This window comes from Cicer arietinum, chromosome 3, assembly GCF_000331145.2.
Source record: "Cicer arietinum cultivar CDC Frontier isolate Library 1 chromosome 3, Cicar.CDCFrontier_v2.0, whole genome shotgun sequence".
Classification (NCBI taxonomy): domain Eukaryota; kingdom Viridiplantae; phylum Streptophyta; class Magnoliopsida; order Fabales; family Fabaceae; genus Cicer; species Cicer arietinum.
The window spans coordinates 54,257,475-54,278,044 of NC_021162.2; the positions used below are offsets into that span (position 1 = coordinate 54,257,475).

The 20,570-nt window shown below is 29.7% G+C and overlaps 1 protein-coding gene, 1 non-coding gene and 2 pseudogenes across 2 annotated transcripts; 2 read left to right on the forward strand and 2 right to left on the reverse strand.

The window, feature by feature from the left end:
* Positions 1–10,561: 10,561 nt before the first annotated feature.
* Positions 10,562–14,274, forward strand: LOC101498141 (wall-associated receptor kinase-like 20). The gene is made up of 3 exons (XM_004491936.4): positions 10,562–11,429; positions 12,536–12,607; positions 12,990–14,274. Exons 1-3 carry the CDS (start codon positions 10,571–10,573, stop codon positions 14,051–14,053), a joined length of 1,995 nt encoding a protein of 664 aa, XP_004491993.3. The 5' UTR covers positions 10,562–10,570; the 3' UTR covers positions 14,054–14,274.
* Positions 14,275–14,762: 488 nt separating this feature from the next.
* On the reverse strand, positions 14,763–18,058 carry LOC113785796 (BAG family molecular chaperone regulator 4-like; annotated as a pseudogene).
* On the reverse strand, positions 18,033–18,255 carry LOC113785982 (small nucleolar RNA U3). Its single transcript, XR_003472165.1, has one exon. It is a non-coding gene; the product is annotated as a small nucleolar RNA U3 (small nucleolar RNA).
* The window catches only part of LOC101500072 (disease resistance protein RUN1-like), a 4,873-nt pseudogene continuing 2,408 nt past the window's right edge, over positions 18,106–20,570 (forward strand).

A 20,570-nucleotide genomic window follows, 5' to 3' on the forward strand; every position in this document is an offset into this window, starting at 1 on the left:
CAACTAATAGGTTAAAAGGCAATACATCCAAGCAACTTTTAAAAAAAATTTATTTATACATTTAGCAGATTTAATATTTATTATAAAATTAGTTGAATTTAATATAAAAATAAGACTTATTTAAAAAAAATCAAAAATAAAAGAAAATGCTAAAAAAATATAAAATTTATAAAACGCTGCTGAAACGTTACGGCCGGTGCCAATGAAAGAAAGAAAAAACACAAAAGAGAAAGCGCATAGGGAAATAGGAGAAGAGAAAAAAAAAGAGGGACCAAGAGGTTTGTTTGTGTTATTAGTTTGTTCTTCCTTACATTAAGACTTCATTTTTATCTGACAACAAATTTCATTTTTCATTACTATTTCATTTCATATATTACAGAATACAACTACCAACATGAAAACAATATCTTAAACTTTATTCGTTTTCCTTTGATTACTCTGCCTATTTCCTTCTCCTTCTTGTTTTCGTTTCTTTTCTTCTTCCCCTCTTCTTGTTTTTTTTTTCATCCATTTATAGGTAAACTAATGAATGTTTTTGTTTATTAGATAAACTCGAGTTCTAGATCTTGTATTGTTTCGCACTAATTTTAGCTGGATTTTACATTGTTTTTGCAACAAATCTTAAGCAATGTACTATTAGGAAAATAAATTTTTCTGTCTTTATTACACAAATGTTAAAAGTAACCTCTATTGGATTCTAGTATGTTTACTGTTGATAAAGAAAATAAAAGTTGATTTTTGGCAAGAGGTTGCATATTATTTCGTTCATAAATCTAGGATTGGTTGCATATTATTTCGTTCATAAAACTCTTTTAATTTTTCCCACATCTTGTTAGCATCTATTTCAGTTTCAACATGTGGATACACACTAAGATCCAACCACTGCCTGATCAACGCCACTGCCTTTCCATTCATCTTCTTCCAGTCAACGTCAGATTTATCTGCGGGTTTAGCAGTGTCACCCTCAATAGGATCATACAAATCTTTACTGTATAACATGTATTCCATGATAGTCTTCCAAAGTGTATAATTAGAAGAGTTGAGTTTAATCATATAAGGACCTTTATTTTCCTCCTCGATTTAAATGCATAAATCAAATAACCGAACTCTAGATACCACTTTGTTGGGAAAAAACCAGAGATAATTAGCGATAACTATCTCAATAATGCGGAATATTTTTCCTCCACCTCTGCAGATAAATGGCCAAACAAAAAATACAATTCTAGAGCAAAAATAATTGGCAGAAAATTAAATATGAGACAAACGCAATTTTTAACGTGGAAAACTTCCCACAAATTGAGAGAATAAAAATCACGGGACCTAGTCCAGTAAAACTTCCACTATAATAATTAATAGGTACACCAGAGTCTTCCTAATAACAATAGGGAACATCAATCAACAATAACAAAATTATAACAACCTTCCACTAAAGTGGATATGCCAAAGTTACTCTCAGAGAAGATAAAACTACTCAAATTGTATATTAAAATAACAAACTCAGTGGTAAAAATAACATACTAAATTTATAGATCAAACGGAACAAGTTTGCTACACACCTGTTACCACCACCGGAACCAAACCCTTATTTTTCTTCTCTGTTCTCTTTCGTTCTTATAATTTTTAGGATTTCTAAATCCCTTTTATTTCCTTCACGTGGGCCTAGCCCAATAATACCTTTTTTTTTATTTCTTTGTTTTTTTCAATAATAATAATACTAATAAAACTAGTGGGTTCCACTTGGGGAGTGAACCCACCCAACACAATCTGAGTCATTTCAACAACAATATCAAAAAATAAACGAGCAAATCAGAATATTTCAAGAGTGATCAACTAAAAAATCAGCGATTGACCTAACCAATTATCGTACTAGAATTTAATTGAATCACTATTTCCAATTCTCCAACAATTGTTACCCAAAACCAAATATAGAAATTGTCGACTCCCAAACCAAACGGAAGATTTTGCAAAATATGTAACCAACTTATTAGCTCATAGGAACACGATTAATATATAATTTAATAATGGACCTTATGAACATCATAATGAGTCACAAGTGGCAACAATGAATGAGCAATCCAATTACTAATTTAGTAAGCAACTTACTTAAAAAACAACATATAAACCAACTAACGAAGTCCAGATAATATTACTAAAAAATGGAAACCGAATTATGAAGAAATCGATATCATTTATTGTTTGGGACATAAATTAAATATTATAAGGTAAACATAGCCAATCTAATTAGGGACGACAAAATTTTTTGTACATGTCAACGGATATCTATAACTAAAATTTGCGATTGATAGCTAAACAAATATCCATCGTGAAATAAACATATATTTCAATTATTCGATACTAATTAATTGGTGAGAATACGGGTGTAATTGTATACATATTCACAAATATTTATATATGTTAGTAAATTAGTAAAATTACTAAAATATTTTATTGCATAAAGATTTTTTTAATGTAAAATGATAAGAAAAAACTCTATATTTAATGGATGTGTGATATATTGAATTTATTATTAATTCATGTAATTGATTTTGTTTTTTAGTCATATTAAATGTGAACTGATGTGGTCCATGGGAATTTTCGTATCATTTTTCTCATGTAGAACATGATAATTTAATTACCTTAATTTAACAATAGATCTTATGTCAAACATCATAATCATACAAGTGGCCAACATTGAATGAGCACTCAAATTACTATTTTATTAAGCACCTTACTTAAAAAACAACATTGTACCGAAAAAAATAACAACATCTAAACAGATTTCATATAATAATATCATTAAAATAAAATAAAGGAAACCAAACTATGAAGAAATAAGTGTTTTTTTTTTCCCGATAAGTATGAAGAAATAATTAAGTGCATGTTAATTCATAGTTTGGGCAGAATTAAAAAAAAAAAAAATAAACACTTCCCTTTCCTCATCAAATAAATAAATAAATGAAAAGTAAACATAGCCAATCCAATCCAAAACAACATCCAATGTTGATCTAAAAGCTCAAAACCCATCAAACAAAACCAGCAAAGCAATAATAAATTAATAAAATAATCAGAATTTTTGTGTGCTATGAAGAATTAAGATAGATGTTAGTTAGCACATATTTTTCATGATGAGTAAGTGATTTTGCGTTGAAAAATTCTTGGCTTAGCGTAAAAAGATGGACTCTAATCCAAAACGTCATCACCTCTTTACCAACTTGTTTTTATACCCAACCAAATTACTCATTTTCCTCTCACATTCAATTCAATTATTCATTTCATATACAAACTATTAAAACCCAAAATCCTTAAATTCTCTCTCACAAACTTTTACACACACAAATAATGGAGGGTCTAATTCCTTTGGTTTACAAGACTATAATGCAATACAAGAGTGGAAAAGAAGGTGCTATAGGATCATGGATTTGTGAGTCACCTTCATATTCATACATAAGACTTCCTACCGGTGATTCAGGTCATTTTCAAATTCAAAACTCTACTTCATTATCTACCAATCACGTTTCTTCTTCTTCGTCATCTTCTTCTTCCGCAACACAAATCATTGTATCTTCTGGTGTTCAATCTTCACATCAATGTGTTACACATCGTCGAATTGCGGCATGAATAACATAAACACAAAAAAGGGTCATTGCTATATTAGATGGACTTAGTTCAAGTTTTCTATATATAGTTCTTGCTTTCAAATGTTGGGAAGCTTTTGGTTTTTATATTTTGAACTTTGAAGTTGTGAGCGTGTGGAAAAAAAAAGGAAAAGTTCATCATGCTCTTGGTTAGTTTGTAAATTAATTAATTGTGATTATGTGTTGATGATGCTTAAGAAAATGTTCCATTGTGTTTTATGGCCAAAAGGGTCACTTGATGTATGAGTTTTTAGGGTAATTGATATGTACGCGTTTCTTTGGCCAAAGAGGTCGTGAAGATAATTGGTTTGTAGAAAAAAAGGAATTAGTCTACAATTGTCAATTGTTTACTTTATGTTCTTAATGGAAAGATAGATATCAAATTAGTATAAACATTAAACCATTTATCTTTTTCACCAATATTTACATGATTGATCGAGTGGTAAGAAACTCACATCTTTTGACAATATTTAGAACTTTGATATTTGACTTTGACATATAGAAAAAGTATATTAAGAATACCTCATGTGTGATTGAGAGATTGTGGGAGGGTCGCTCCAAGACCAACAAGAGATGATATATTATATCTCCATCAAAATTTATGGTATAGGAGAATGAATCAACCTTTTTTATGTATTTAATATTTAACTCATATTTAATTAATTAATATAAGATTAATCAACCCAACACTTTGTACCATATAACATGGTTATAAAAAACTTTAAATCCTTGGTTCTGCTCAGCAAAATTGTGAGGTTGTTAGTTTTGTGCCGAGGGAGTTGGTCAAATCTTAGGCTCATTGTTATTTGTCATTCAGCAATATATATATTAAAATTGAATTAACTAATGAAATTAGGTATGGTGGGAGGTGGCTGCCGAAGGGGAGATGTCTTCATCCAATAGTGCAAAATATATATTTTTGTTTCAACCTAATCCAAACATACAAATTTAAAATTTTCGTAATATGTTCTTTCTGTTTTTCTTTCTTTCATAAATTATTTATAGATCAATTTATGGGATTTTCGACCTTCACAAATTGATTTGTGGGGTTTTCGTGAAGGCCGGTATTTTAATTATATTGTGGATGTAATAAACCTCTACAGTATTCAAAGTTGTCTAGTGGATTCTTTTTTTGACAAAATACTCCAACTGTGTTATACAAATCTCAAAATAGCAATATTGTGTGAAACTATTCAAATCAACATCAAGATATTTGGAGAATAGAGATGACGGAAATGAGAAGCGAAAAAAGCAGATATTTTAATTATTCTCTTATTGTATGTTTTTTATTATAATGTGATCCTTATTTATAGGACACAAATAAATAGACATTCACTAATGGGCTTATTGAGCATAATATTCATAACACGCTCTCTTAAATGGCCATCAAGACATGCCTCGTTAAAATCTTACTAGAAAAAATCTAATGGAAAAAAATCTAGTGAAGGAAAAAGAGTACATAATCATTTATGCGAGAAAATGTCTCAATAAAAACCTTGCTAGGAAAACTATATGGGACAAAATCACGGTGAAGAAAAAAAAAAGTGTGTAACGTTATTTCTCCCCTCATGCAAACAATTATGTATGAGATGACGAATTGGCTGCTAAGTAATCGTTTGTACTTACATCAAAATAATTGCATGTGATATTATTTCCGTAGTAACTTTTCAATAACTTTTTCTAGAAGAAAAGGCATAAATCTATTGTATTTGTTTAATCACATACTACAACCAAAATACATTTTTATTTGTCTAATGTAGTGCTAAAACTTTCTCCTCGTTTATTGGTATTATTGTCATGGTTTATTTCATAGATCTCGATGAAATGGTTTGACTTCATCATGTAAACAAATAGCTTCATTTGTGATCTATAGCATTATGAAAATTATACAAATAACTTGTATCTCTAAGATAATAATGTATATACTTGACCATGTTCCAGTGTCGTTGTATATATAAAGAAGTTCACTTGTGTAATAGATGAACAACAAATAATTAGCTAGATATGTTATCATTTTATTGCACTAATATATGGTACTTCAAGATTAAATAGTAATCATCATTTTGCTCAAACTCTTAAAAGATTTTTGTCGGTAATTGGTGACCTTACAACATTCAAAGTGCACAACTAATTTGATTTGTCCATAAGTTTTAGAACTTTTGCTATATAAGTTTTATAATTTACAAAAATATTCCTCAAATATTTATTTTGTAATCTCAAACAAATCTGTACATTTGTTTGATATTCATCTCAAACTATTTCTTTAAACAATTAGATTTCAAATGATGTCATTTCCATATATCTACACAAGAATATTACACAATATCCATCTAGATGGTATGACCACTTAAAAAGAGACTTACTCATTTTGATTAAGTCATCTATTCAATAGTTTGAATTGTATGTCTCACAAAAATTAAATTCTTCAAGGAGTTTGTTATAATTATCACTATAAAGTGAGTCATACAAATGCTTTATATCACATATTTCATATAATTGAGTCTATGATGGAACTTTAATCAATTATGAAAAGGTTCTTGAATTCACTTCAGGTGACTATGTATTTTTTTCATTCTCAATTTTTTTTAATCGCGTGAAAATTCAACCATATCTAATTAGTTTCATATCTTTAGATGTGAAAACTACAAGTCCAAAAGCTTTCCTCTTTGCAAAGTGAGCTTAATTTAACTACAATTGGTCCGTTCTCTTTTCAAAATATTTATTTGTCTATAATAGACTTTAGTTCATGATCTTCATTATCATTTATCACATATAGAGCTATATTCTATGCAAAAATATTGTCAATGTTGATTTCTTTCAGTTGCATCATATTCAACTCATGGCATGATTTATTGAGATCTTTTTATTTTCACAAATTTCTGGTACCTGATTAGCTCTTCTAGAACTGAAAATCAATTATATCAAATTACTCTTTTTGAGTTTTCATATCCTCACTTGAGCCACTATCTTTCTTTTAGCTTCATTTCTTGTTTGATGATTTTTATTGTTGGATCCAATTTGTCCCCCACGCTTCAGGCACGACTGGGACTCATTTGTAATATTATATTATCCAACATGGACATCTATTTTGATAGGAGCATTAGCAGTTGATATTAGTCTTGCGTAACTCTGCAAATGAATTATGCTTTGAACTTCTGGTTCACATAGCTTTATACAAGGATCAATATATATAAGAAAATAGTATATTTCAAGTATTTCATTTGAATTTTTGGTACACATTTTGAGTTGTTTATTCTCTCCTCTTAATGTTTGGAAAATTAATTCATCAACTAATAATCAGCCTAATGGACTATAAACAAGTCTCCAATTATTTAATTGCGATACATTATTATAGTTGTTGATTCATATCAAATATTTTGTTTCAATATTCTTTTAGGATTCATCAGAGTGTATTATATTAAAGCAATTGGAATATACACAACACATCTAAAAGTTCACTAAGATGAGAAATATTAGGGTTTAAACTTAAAAATTAACTGTAAATTAAAGGGATGATTTACATGTAGCAACTTGTTGGCTTGATGCAAATCAATTGTTTTTTTATAAGTTTTTCAAAAAAAATTATCTAGATAACATATAAAATTATTTTATGTGCAATTCATCATGGATGCATAAATAGTGAATTCTTTAAGAATTCATAGGGAGTAAATAAACATGATATATATTTTAAATATTAAACATGATATGTAGAAGATTAATATAGAAAAATTATGAAAGAGATATTAATTTGACTTACTATTGTTTAAGCTTCATGTTGATAACGTATTATGAAAGTAATCAAATCAAGAGCAAAATATTGGAGAATAAAGATGAAGGATAGGAGGAGAGAAAAAAAATAAAAGAGGACTAATAGCATTATTCTCTATATTATGTTTGCTTTTACAATATGAGTCATATTTATAAAATGCAAGTAAATGAACTTTCACTAATAAACTTAGTTGGCCTAATATTTTTAACAAATACTAATATTTATATGTTGAGTTTTGGACCTCAATTAATTATGTTGATTTCTGGTATTCATATATTATAATTCTTATAATTTGAAATAACTTCTAGAAAATATATATCCTCTAATATTTTTTTCGTCATTTTCCTACTTTATAACGGTTGTAATATATAGAAGGTTAAATAGCATTTGCGGTCCCTTACTTAATTTCAGTTAACGTTTTAGTCTTTTATCTTTTTTTTTTCGATTTGGTCATTTATTTGAATTTTAAGTGATAATTTAATCTTTTATGTTTTATAATGTCAACAATGTTATCATTTTTTTTACAAAAATTCATCAAAATTTTTAAACAAAATCCATAAAATTAATTATTATTTTTAATATAATGCAAATTTCATCAAATGTATAACTTAAATTTCTAAATAAACTCATATTTTCATTTTTTATTTGATGTTGTTGGAGATAAAATCTCGTCTTATAGATATTTTCGCTTTAAACTTCGTAACGTATTAGACCGACTCTGAGATAAAAGTTGTGAAGATAAAGACAAGGAAGAAGTTTTTGTGGTAAATAAACAAGTTATGGATTTACCATGGATTTAATTATTTTTTATTTTATTTTTGTTTTCTTCTCTTACTCTATTTTTTATTTTGAAAATGTAGGATTGTATGCTAAATGTGGATGCAACTTTTTTTTATTGGTATTCAGATTTTGTGCCTCAAACCAAATGTTTGTAAGATTCATTAAAACGAAGTGCCGTAGTCACAAATTCTCTATTTTTTCTAATTCAATTTTAACCTAACTTAAAAAATTTGAAAAATAAAAATAAAAGCAGATTCATCCTACAAACTCTATTTCAACCACGTAGACATAGTAACAAACACATGTTTTTTTTAATACAGTGATGAAAACAATGCAAATATTTTTAAACCTAAATATTAAAATAAATAACTAAAAAACTTAAATGATTAAATAAGTACTTTCGTGAAACTTAAAAACCATGGCATATATTTTACCTTTATATCATATATAGGTTAATAGGATAAGAGGAAGTCCTATAAAACTCATCTGTACTATGATGGCAATATCATTGGACCCCGCAACGCAAGGCTGCAACGTAACCTATCTTAATCTAGAAAAATAATATCGATGCATTTGGTGAGTATAACATTAACATTGTCAATACATGCATGCTAAGGAACAAACAACATATCTTCCTTAAAAATGCGAGATATGATTTGATATACTTTAGTAATTTGATAAAACCCAAATTAGCTCTATGCATTGTTTCCCTCAATCTTTGATTCCCGATAATAATAGGTTCAGAGTATCCATTAATGTCGAGTAATTTCCAGCACAACTATACTTTTTTTATTAAGCACAACTAATTAATAGCCCTGTATTTTGGAGAGAATAAACTATTTTATTTTAGATCTTAAAATTATATGCATGAGTCAATTTAGAATCTTAAATTTTACAAAATATCAAATTGTTCAATATTGATTAAAATATATTTTAAACTTTTTAACTTGTGTGCAAAAATAATTGATGTACATTTTAATTTGAATAAAGTCATTATTGGTTCATAAAATAAGGTTTTTATAAATTTATTATTATTTATAAATTAATAAAAAAATAACAATTATAATTTTATTATTATTAAATTATGAAAATATCGTTCTTTCTTGAAAGATTCGTGATGAAATGTTGACACAATTTCAACCGTAAACTCGTCAAAAACTGAATTTTAATAACTACACGCATAAATTTATTTTGCTACTGTTAGAGATACTTTTAATATTAAATAATTTAAATAATTAATTTAATATTTCATAAATTTAAGATTTTAAATTGATTTACGATTACAATTTTAAGTTCCCAAAGGATGATTTACTCAAATTACATTCATTTTAGGGAGTAACATATCTGTAGCTTCATGGATATGAAAATCACAAATTCTTAGAAAAGTGCAGCAAATTTCACATTCTCCCACATGAATACCTACCTCAAATTCATTGGCGCTCATTTTGTTGTGACTTTTCTTGTTTCGAAATCGATTTTTATTTTACCCTCGAATCTTAATTGAGAAAATAAAAACAAAATTAAATTATTGTTTTACTCCTTTAATATATTTTTTATTTAATTTTAATCTTTTAATTATTGTTCATTCTGTTTTATTTTCTTAATTATAATTCCGTTAATTAAATTAATAATTGTTCAATTTTTTTGTTGCTGTTTGGTTTTATGTAGATTTGTGTTTTTATCAGTGTGTTGCAATTATTACATAAGATTGTGTTTTATATCTGTTTTTATATGTTTGACTTTTGAATTATTTTTATTTAAAGGTTGTGTTTGGAATTTATTTCGAGTATTGATTTGATGTCATCTCTATCTATTTTTGGTTTGAAAGATTTGAGTTTGATGAGTTTTATTTTGGTTTTGAAGTTGAATTCGAAAATTATGAGTTTGGTGAATTTTTTTGATTTTTTTTTAATTGAAGGGGGTGCTGAATTTATAGATTTAGACAATAAAGATGATGACCAGATGACGAAGATAATAAATTTATTAATTTTTATTTAATAAAATATTTAAAGAATAGAATTGTTGTGTTCACATAAAAAAATTATAAACAAGAATAATTGAGTTAGAGATTTTTTATTTTTCTAAATTTGAAATGTTATAGATTTTAGATTGAATGAAATAAATAAATAAAATATTAAATTTATGAGTTTGAAAATGAATGAGACGAAAGAGATAACAAAACTTAACATTTTTCAACACAAATGACTAATTTAATTAATAAAAATATAGTTAAAGAACTAACAAAAGAAGAAAAAATATTAAAAAACCAAAATAAAATTAAAATATAAGTTAAAAGAATGAGAGAGTAATTTAGCCTGAAAACAATAAAATCTCTAACATGTAACAATAGTTCATATATAGCAGCAATTGCTTTATTTTTTACTATATGGTTCCACTATACATCATTTTTTGTTCTTTGATGGACCACCAACATAAGTTTATGTTAATATTCACAGCAACAGCAGCAATGTTGCTATCATGCGCTGTGACGCTACAACACTGCGGTAATTGTGGTTCAAACCCGGTTCCATATCCATTAAGCACTGGACCCAACTGCGGTGACCCGCATTACAAAATCCGGTGCACCGCAGGCACGCTGTGGTTAGATGCACTTGCGGGGTCATCCTATATGATTGTATCCATTGACCAGAAAATCCGTCGGATTATAACCCGACCCGCTACATTTGAACGAAACAAGTGCGTGTCCACGGACTTACGCAGCGAAGGCATGCACCTGAACGAGACTCTTCCTTTCAGTTTAGCCGCGGGAAACACCGTTTTTTTATTCAACTGCACCGTTAAAGTACAACACGCGCCGCCGATGGATTGTACAGTAAGGAGTCTGTGCCATAGCTACATCAAGGACCATATAGATAATGCAAGCGCGTGTGGGCGCGTGGGTATGTGCTGCTCGTATGTTACTGGCAGTGGCCGTAAAGATTATGTAGTTCGGGTTTATGGTGGAGGATGCGCGGCGTATATGAGTTTTTTGGATTTGAATGGTGCGGTGGGGACAGTGGGAAAGCGGTGGCCAGAACCTGGAGTTGGGATAGAGTGGGTGGCGCCTCAGGAACCGGTTTGTAAGGTGCCGATGGATTGCAATGAATTGTTGAATTCGAAGTGTGGAATGGGGGTTGGTGGGGTGCAGAGGTGCTTCTGCAATGTTGGCTTCAAATGGGATTCAATTAATGGATCGTGTCAATCTCAAACTCAATATCAGAATCAGACCCAAGCTCAAGCTCAAAGTAAGTCCAAAGCCAAAGTTTAATTTTTGAGACCAGCTAGAGACTAAAATGATATTACATTCAAAATGGTTTCTAAACAAACTTTTAATCTTCATCTCATTTCTCCTAATTTTCTTCTTCATCTCATTTTGACTACTATGGGTTTTTAGTTAAGTTATATATTAAAACAACAACATCATGCTCAGTCAAGGTGGTCTAAATTATTTATAGTATATATATATATGATGTGCATATTGACATTGTATTAAGGGGTTATAAGTTTCATCGATTTGAAAGTTAAAGTGTCGATAAGTTATCAAATGAAAGTAAGTAAAGTTTGATAAATGGTTTTTTTTGACCAATTTTTTAATTTGGTTTTTTCTAAATGATTTGCTTTAGCTGGACTTTATTAATTACTTAAGTTTATTTGTTTACTCAATTAATATCTCAACTATTTGATTATCAATTCAAGAGTTTGATTTAACAAAAAAAAAGTATTTTAATTTTGATTTAAATATGTTTTTAGTTTCATAAATATTATCATTTTTTGCTTTTAATTTTTATAATTTTATTTATTTATTTTTAATTTATGTAAATATATCACTTTTAATTTACGTAATTTTATTTCAACCTTTTTTTGAGACATTGAAATTAAATATTTTATTTATTATATTGATCAATTCCAATAATAATAAATTTAGTAGAGGCTAACACAAAACAAAACTGAATAAAAATAAAAAGTGGTATATTTGTTTGAAATAAAAGAAAATTACAAAAACTAATATATTCAAAAAGATAAAAAAAAAAAAAAAAAAAAATTTAAACAGTTACATTTGGAATTTCAATTAGTAAATATTTTTATTTCCTCTTTCATTTTTTTGAATAATCATAGTATTTTTTTTTATTACAATTAACAATATTTAGTTTATTACATATTGACATTAAATTTTAAGACTCTTTTTCTTCATCATCCTTTATTTATTTTTTCAATTTCATTGAACAATTTTGCCAAAAATTAGAAGATGATTGAACCTTCCATTCATGTTTGCTGTCACTTAAATGATTTTTCTTTTTGACAAAATTGCAATCCTTCCTTTGAGTTTTATTTTATTTTTTCCAATTTGCAGATGCAAAATGTGTGGGGCATGGGAAAGTTAGCCGCTGCAAAGTTAAGAAGAAAAAGAAAATGCTTCTAGCTGGTATGTATGGAGTATGGTAGCTCTATTTATACCTTTCTTTTTCTATGTGCAAAAAAATAGTTTAATTAAGTATTTATAATTATTATATAAGTGATTAGGTATAAATTACTTCTATAATAAAATATGTAATAAAGTCAAACTATATTTTATAAAAGTTATAAAGTTTTATATACGTTTTTATAGAGTACTTATGAAAATAAGTTAAAAATAATTTATAGTCATATTATATTATAATCTCTTTTAAATAGTCTCACAAGTGTTTATGTAAGTAGATAAGTTCAAATAAGTCAATATAAACAAGTCTATCATACTTTCTCATAGAAAATGCGATTGCCTTGTATGTGTTTTTCTCATATATTTCTGAACTATTGTTTTCATGCAGTCATAGTTTCCTTAGGAGGAATAGTAACAATTGCAACATTAATTGGATTCATTCTCTACAAGAAGAAGAATCAAATGGAAACAAAAGCAGAGAATGCCAAAATCAAAAAAAGCAAAGACATCTCAAGTGCCAAAGCTAGTGCTCTATCATCAAGAATCTTCACAGGCAGAGAGATTCAGAAAGCAACCAACAATTTCTCCCAAGAAAATCTCATAGGCTCTGGTGGTTTTGGTGAAGTCTTCAAAGGAACTTTTGATGATGGAACCATCACAGCCATAAAACGTGCTAAACTTGGTAACACAAAAAGCATTGATCAAATGCAAAATGAGATTAGAATTCTCTGCCAAGTTAACCATAGAAGCCTTGTTAGACTCATTGGCTTTTGCTTAGAACTTGAACACCCTCTACTAATTTATGACTATGTTTCAAATGGGTCACTTTTTGATTACCTTCATAACAAAAGGGCACCTCTCAAATGGATTCAAAGGCTCAAAATTGCACACCAAACAGCTGAAGGGTTATCCTATCTACATTCTTCGGCCGTGCCTCCGATTTACCATCGTGATGTGAAATCGAGCAACATACTTCTTGATGAGAAGTTTAATGCAAAAGTTTCTGACTTTGGATTATCTAGGCTAGTGGAAATAGCTGAACAAAATAAAAGTCATATTTTTACTAGTGCACAAGGAACACTTGGTTATCTTGATCCGGAGTATTATCGCAATTTTCAGTTAACCGATAAGAGCGATGTTTATAGCTTTGGAGTGGTGTTGATGGAGTTGTTAACTTCTGAGAAAGCTATTGATTTTAATAGGGAAGAAGAGAATGTGAATTTGGCTATTTATGGTAAGAAGAAATTGATTGAAGAGAGGTTGATGGATGTTGTTGATCCTGTGATGAAAGATGGAGCTAGTGATTTGGAATTGGAAACTATGAAATGTTTGGGGTATTTGGCTACTTCTTGTTTGGAGGAACAGAGGCAAAAAAGGCCTACAATGAAAGAAGTTTCAGATGAGATTGAATACCTTGTTAAAATTGTTAAAGGTGAGGCTTCCAAATCATGAATTTATCTCTTTGGCAAAGCCATGTAAAAGTTGAAAAGTGAAAATGTAATTTATGGTTGTTCACACAGGCTGTGACTTGGGTAATAAGTTTGGAATAATTTTTGACTTGTTGTTACTTACTTTCAATTAAACTCTGAATTATTAGATAATTAAAACCAAAATTATGTAAAAAAAATTAATCAATTTAAACATGTTTTATCTCACAAACTATAAATAATTGAACACTTACCTCCCGCTATTATTATGTTGGATTTTGGTTTGATGCCGTAAGACAGTTTGGTTTTTTAAACCCTTAGTTAAATTTGATAGTGTAATTTTTCTGAAGAGAAAAGACCCAAAAAAGAGAGCAACGATTATATTTATAAAACTCTCACTACTACATTTTAAGCTTTTTAAATTGGTTCCTATGTACATGTTAGGTCAGTTACTTGTCCGATCTAACATCAGGCGTTGTAACAAATACTAAATTATAAAATCGGCAAAAATAACAGATGTAATAAGTCAAAATTCAAAAATTGATTTATTACATTTGTTAAATTTGAACCGATGTAACAAGTCAAATTCAAAATTGATTTATTACATCAATGAACCAACCGATTTAAATAATTAACTTTTTAATTAAAAAAATATCCATAGCTTTCATTTCTCACATCTAATTACATAACAAAATATACACATCCTACATTTAAAATCTATGTTAGACAAACAATAAGAAAAAATCAATGATCATTCTATTCAAACTAGTATATATACAAAGTTATCTAACCAAACCTAATCAAATTCTACGATCTAGAAGCATTTCACTTGTTCCTCAAACCTTTTTCCTCTCATGTTTCCAACATTTTCAAAGTGGCAAAAAAAATGTCAAGTGTTTATTTATGCATAGAATGAGAAACATATAAAATTAGTACAGGCATATTAACTCTTCCCTATTGAAACTAACTTGGCATTACTAAGGTTAAGTGTTGATAGAAGCCTCTTTTTGAATTATACAAAATTAGTGAACAGAACTTTTAGCTACCCAAAATTTCCCATTCTTGAGTAATCACAGTAGAAGATTGAATTGCTATTGGAGACTTCAATCTTCCAAGTTCTGATTCAATTGTGTCATTATTAGTTTGGTACTGAAACTGCATTGTTAGCAGCAGAATTTCTTGCCTTCATATTGTCAATTGTGTCTACATAACTTTGTACACGTTGAACCTGTGTAGTTTCAAGGACTTAAATGTGCTCTGATTATTAGTTTGGTATATGCATAACAAACTATGAAGTTGTGAAATTATACTTCCACTAACCTCAATTCCTCTCTGCATTTTGGCTTCTCCCTCAGCAACAATGGAGTCAAGTTTAAGCAGTTGAACCATAAGCAATTCAGTCAAGACAACAAATTATTTATCTTCAACCATAGCTCCACCACTAATAATCCTTTCCAAAGCAATCACCTAACAATCATCACATTTTACTTAACCTTGTTTTTAAATTTTAGTACAACTGTTGCATAATAAAGAATATAGTCTATGAAGTGTCGTCTCACTAGTAAAAGTTTGACTTTATAAAAGTAAAAATTTCTTCGGAGATAGTTGTAAAATAATTTTCTCCCTCCCTAATTTTTAAAAAATAATAATTAGTGCATGATAAAGAATATCACCTTTTGATATAACTTGTCAACTTCTATTCTAACACATAAAACTTCTTTAGTGGCTGTTAAAATATGTTCAATCTTCCTCTCTTTGCTGGCTGGATCTTCTAACAATATAACCTTAGACATATATTTCACTCCAACCAGATACCAAAGGAGGGTAAAAACATTGAGAATTATTATATCAAAGACTTTGTGTTAGAGTCAATTGCAGTTTGTTAAAAATTATATATTCTGCTCTGACTCTAACTAACACTATCATGAATGCTCTTAGTTTCTATACTTGTAATACTAAGATCTTCTCAAAACTCCAGAGAATTTTTGTTTAAAAGTTACCTGTTTAAGCCAAAATCTTTCAGATTCTTTGTCTCCCCACAGAAAATAGAGCGAATGTCAACATTTTGAAGTCTCTTTCGTAGCTCTAGAAACAATACATGACCAAAGCCCTGCAGCATATTAATTAACAATTAACTAAAAACCTTATTTGAAGGAGTAAATTACAGTTATTTATTGCGAGCACCTAAAGATATATGCAAAAAGACAACAGATGATATGAGTAGGAACATTCATTATTGCGAGCACCTAAAGATATATGCAAAAAGACAACAGATGACATGAGTAGGAACATTCAGAAAAGATATAAAATTTCATATACATAGCTGCAGCTCATAGTAATTGAAATGCACATAAGACTTCTTTAAGAAACATAATCTTGGAGTTGACGCGAAAAATTCAAACAACTCACAAAAATTGGAGCACTTGGAAACAAGACAACCAAGTTTTCATTATACTCCCTTGCACTAACACTGTTTACTGAGAATTCTTATCATGAAGGTATCTCATTAACTTCATTATATGCTAGAAAAACAAGCAAATTACAATTAGAACTAAACAGTTTTGTTGAATAGCAGCACTATAGTGTAGCGGAATTTAAACAAAATGCTATTGTTCTGCGATATGCTGTTTAGTACAAAATATTGTCAAATAGTGGCTATAGCACTGTTATAATGGAATTTGAACAAATCATTATTCTCTAACACTAGAACTAAAGCAGAAGCTTTATATAAAAGCTTGTAAACAAAATCAAAAGAAGGTTACACTGACTAACCATTGCAAGTTTATTTCTCCAAACTAACTCCAGGTATGACATTTTCAACTAAACTCATCAAAAGGAATACCATTTGCAAATTCTTCAATCGGAGGAAGTTTACCAACTTAGAAAATCTCCACTCTTCTCTAACACTTCATGCTCATTAAAATATAAACTTCCACATACACATAAAAGGATACTTATAATAAAGGCATTCTATATAAACGAGAGCTACATGAATAACAACAGTGCTGAACTTCAGTAATCACTATACAGACATATAAAAATATAAAGCAACAAAAAGAGATATAAATATTCATAGTTCCATGCTACCAATTATAGAATAATCAAATACATCAGAATATATCAAGTCATTCAATGCTCAACTTTAACATCAAAACAAGTCATTCAATTCTCAACTTTAAACATTACATAGATCATAGATGCAATAAAGCCAAGATTTGTGTTGATGAAAAACTACAAAAAAACAATGGGAACAAAAATAGTTCCTTCTTTTATTGTTTGACTGGTTTTATTTTTTTTTAAAGAAATATGTAACACTTACAGTAGCGAAACCAGACCAGCTCTCTCCGAAAGTTTCGACCTCATCAGGGAAATTCTGATCCTACTCCTCCAAAACATGCTCACGCAAATTCTTACCCAAACAGAAAATGCTAAGTTGGACTAAAAGCAAATTTTTAAAATTATGTGAAGACCACATAATGAAAAGAAAAATCATACACCTACCTAATAAAAATCAAGAAACTGAAACAACCTTTAAACCATCAAAATTTGCTTTGGAGATCTTATTATTTGCAATGCAGTTGTTCAAAATATCTCCATAAACTCATCTGGATTCTTATTAACATCAATTAAACTAAACCCAACAATTAAATTCAAATTAAAAAATTAAAAAAGAGCATAATTTGGGGATTTTGTCTATCTTAGGGTTTTACAAAACCAAATGGATAACTGAATCGAAAACACTTTAATGAGAATCAAGCATACTGTAAACGTAATATTAAGAGTTGAAATTTAAACAAGTCGTGCAATTAAGGTTTGAACAACCAAAAACCAAATGTGAAAATACCATACCGACCAATATGATGGTAGTGTGTTTTGACGACGACGTTCTGGACACGGAAGCGACCCAGTTGAAAGAAGCGGTCCAGAGAGAGGGTTTAGGGTTACGTTTCTTCACCGGAAAACGAACGGAATCAAAACGACAACGCAAAGAAAAAAAAGATTGAAATCTGTCAGACAACCGTCCGACCATCCCAGATCACAAGTGAAGCTGAGAACGATCCTCTACAGCCAACTGCAATGGTCACCAAAGCTCCCATCCCAGAACCGTTAATCACGCTCTGATCGGGCGGTCATGATTCATCAACCAGATTTAGGTTCCTGTCTCCTTAGAATATAAGGACACAGTAGTACGATCCTATAGAACAGATCCTGTTCAAGTAAGGTCGTGACTGCTAGTCCTTGCGATGGTTATATAAATACTTCAGTTTTGTTATCTGTGAACGATGTGGGACTAGCATTGTGATGTGCGATGGGCCTGGGCCTAACATTAACTTTCAATTACTTCCATAATTGTCAAGCAACATATATAACAATGACATTTGGAAAGAAAATGAGAGAGATCATAGCAGAACAGAGAAGAAAGTGTTATGAATTTTGATTCTTCCTTACAATCCTCAGAGAGGAGAACTTATTGCGCCAGAGCTCCTTAATGCAATCGAGCAATCTCTCTCTTCCGACGTGCTTCTCTCTCCCGACTACGCTTCTTCACGGTGGTGCTTGGATGAGCTACTCGTCATCCTCCGATTTCGGTCCCAATTCGGTCGCCATGTTTTCCCCGTCTTCTACGATGTAGACCCCACCGATGTGAGGCACCAGCGAGGATCTTTCGCACATGCTTTTATTAAGCATGGAGAAAGGTTTGGAGATGATAGTTGAAAAGTTCGGAAGTGGAAAGAGGCCTTGACGGAGGTTGCAGAGCTTTATGGCCGGAGCTCAAAGGGTTGGTAGTTCATGTTTGGATCATCACATTAATAACTTAGTAAATGGCTTATTGATAGCTATTTAATTTAATTACACTAGTTAGGTATTTTTCTGTTGCTTATTTGACTTATTATATAATCTTTTTTAATTTTAATATAATTAATTATCTTAATTATCAATATTATTTAATCTACATTTCTTTATTTTTGTTATCAATGACTTAAATAAGATATTTGTGTAACAAAGTAAAATTAATCGGTCGGTCAAATTACTTTTATTGAATTAGTAAGTTATTATGTAAACAAGTTGATAATAGTTTATAGAAATATCATAGCTTATTTCCTCTATCAAATTTTCTTACAAGTGTTTATGCAAGTTGATATGCTATATAATAAATATGTAGAATGAAACCATAATCAAAATAGGTACTTGCTCATGGATCATGATAATTTTGTTCTTTGATTATTCATGTTAAACATTAGTTAACTCATTTTAAGTTTATTCGTTATAAGTGTGAAATATAACTCATTGAAGAAATTGTTGCAGAAGTATGGAAAAGGTTATAACCTAAATTTCCACATTATGATGATGAAATGATTGGAATTGATTCAAGGATAAGCATCGTGTGTTCACTTTTAACGGCAGAGTCAAAGGAAATTCGCTTTTATGGGGATATGAGACATGAGTGACATAGGAAAGACAACTCTAGTCAAACTAGTGTACAAGAGAATCCATAACCAATTTGATTTTAGTTGTTTTCTTGAGAATGTTAGAGAGGTTTTTAGTGAAAGAGATGGTATGCTTTGTTTACAAAGAAAATTACTTTCTCATCTAAATATAAGCAGCATGAGAATTGAAAGTTTGGACCAAGGAAGAGAGACAATACATAATCTTTTATTCAATAAAAGGATTATCCTTGTCCTTGAGGATCTAAGTTCTGATATCTAGCTACATAATTTAGCTGGAAAGCAAGAATGGTTTGGTCTAAGGAGCAGGGTAATAATAACTATTAGAGACAAGCATCTCCTAGTATCACTAGGTGTGTGTGAAAGTTATGATGCTCAAATCCTAAACAGTGGTGAATCCCTTTAACTTTTTAGTCAAAAATCTTTTAGAAGAGAAAAACCTGAAGAAGCTTTTGTAGATTTGTCAAAACGGGTGGTTTAATGTGCTGGAGGTATTCCCTTGGCACTCAAAGTGTAGGGTTCATTCCTCTGTGGAAGAAGGGAATAAGTATGGGAAGACGCTTTGAAAATGTTGCAGCATGATCTGCAAAATGATATTTACAAGACACTGAGAATAAGTTATGATGGATTACAGGATATGGAAAAGGCGATATTTCTACATATTGCATGTTTTTTCAAGGGGAGCCTCAACGATCATGTAACACAAATATTAAAAAATTGTGGTCTTAATCTATTGATTGGTATTTACATTCTTGTTGAAAAATCATTAATAACTTATGATGGGTGGTATTTGGCGATGCATGATTTGCTTCATGAAATGGGTAGAAATATTTGTCACGACCCGAAATTTAAATGTCGTGACCGGCGCACAAGCTATACTGCTAGTCTGGCAAGCCTATCAATTAACTTAACAATTAAACAACTAAATCGCTCTTTAACCGTTTAAAAATATATATATGTTTTTTCTTGAAATTTCGACAGAGTATCCTCTGTAACTTCAACGTTCCCAAATTTTGTAAAATCCCTGTTCAGCTTTCAATTCAGTCATAATTCAAATAACATAATCAAATTGCTTAATACACTTCTCAAAAAAAA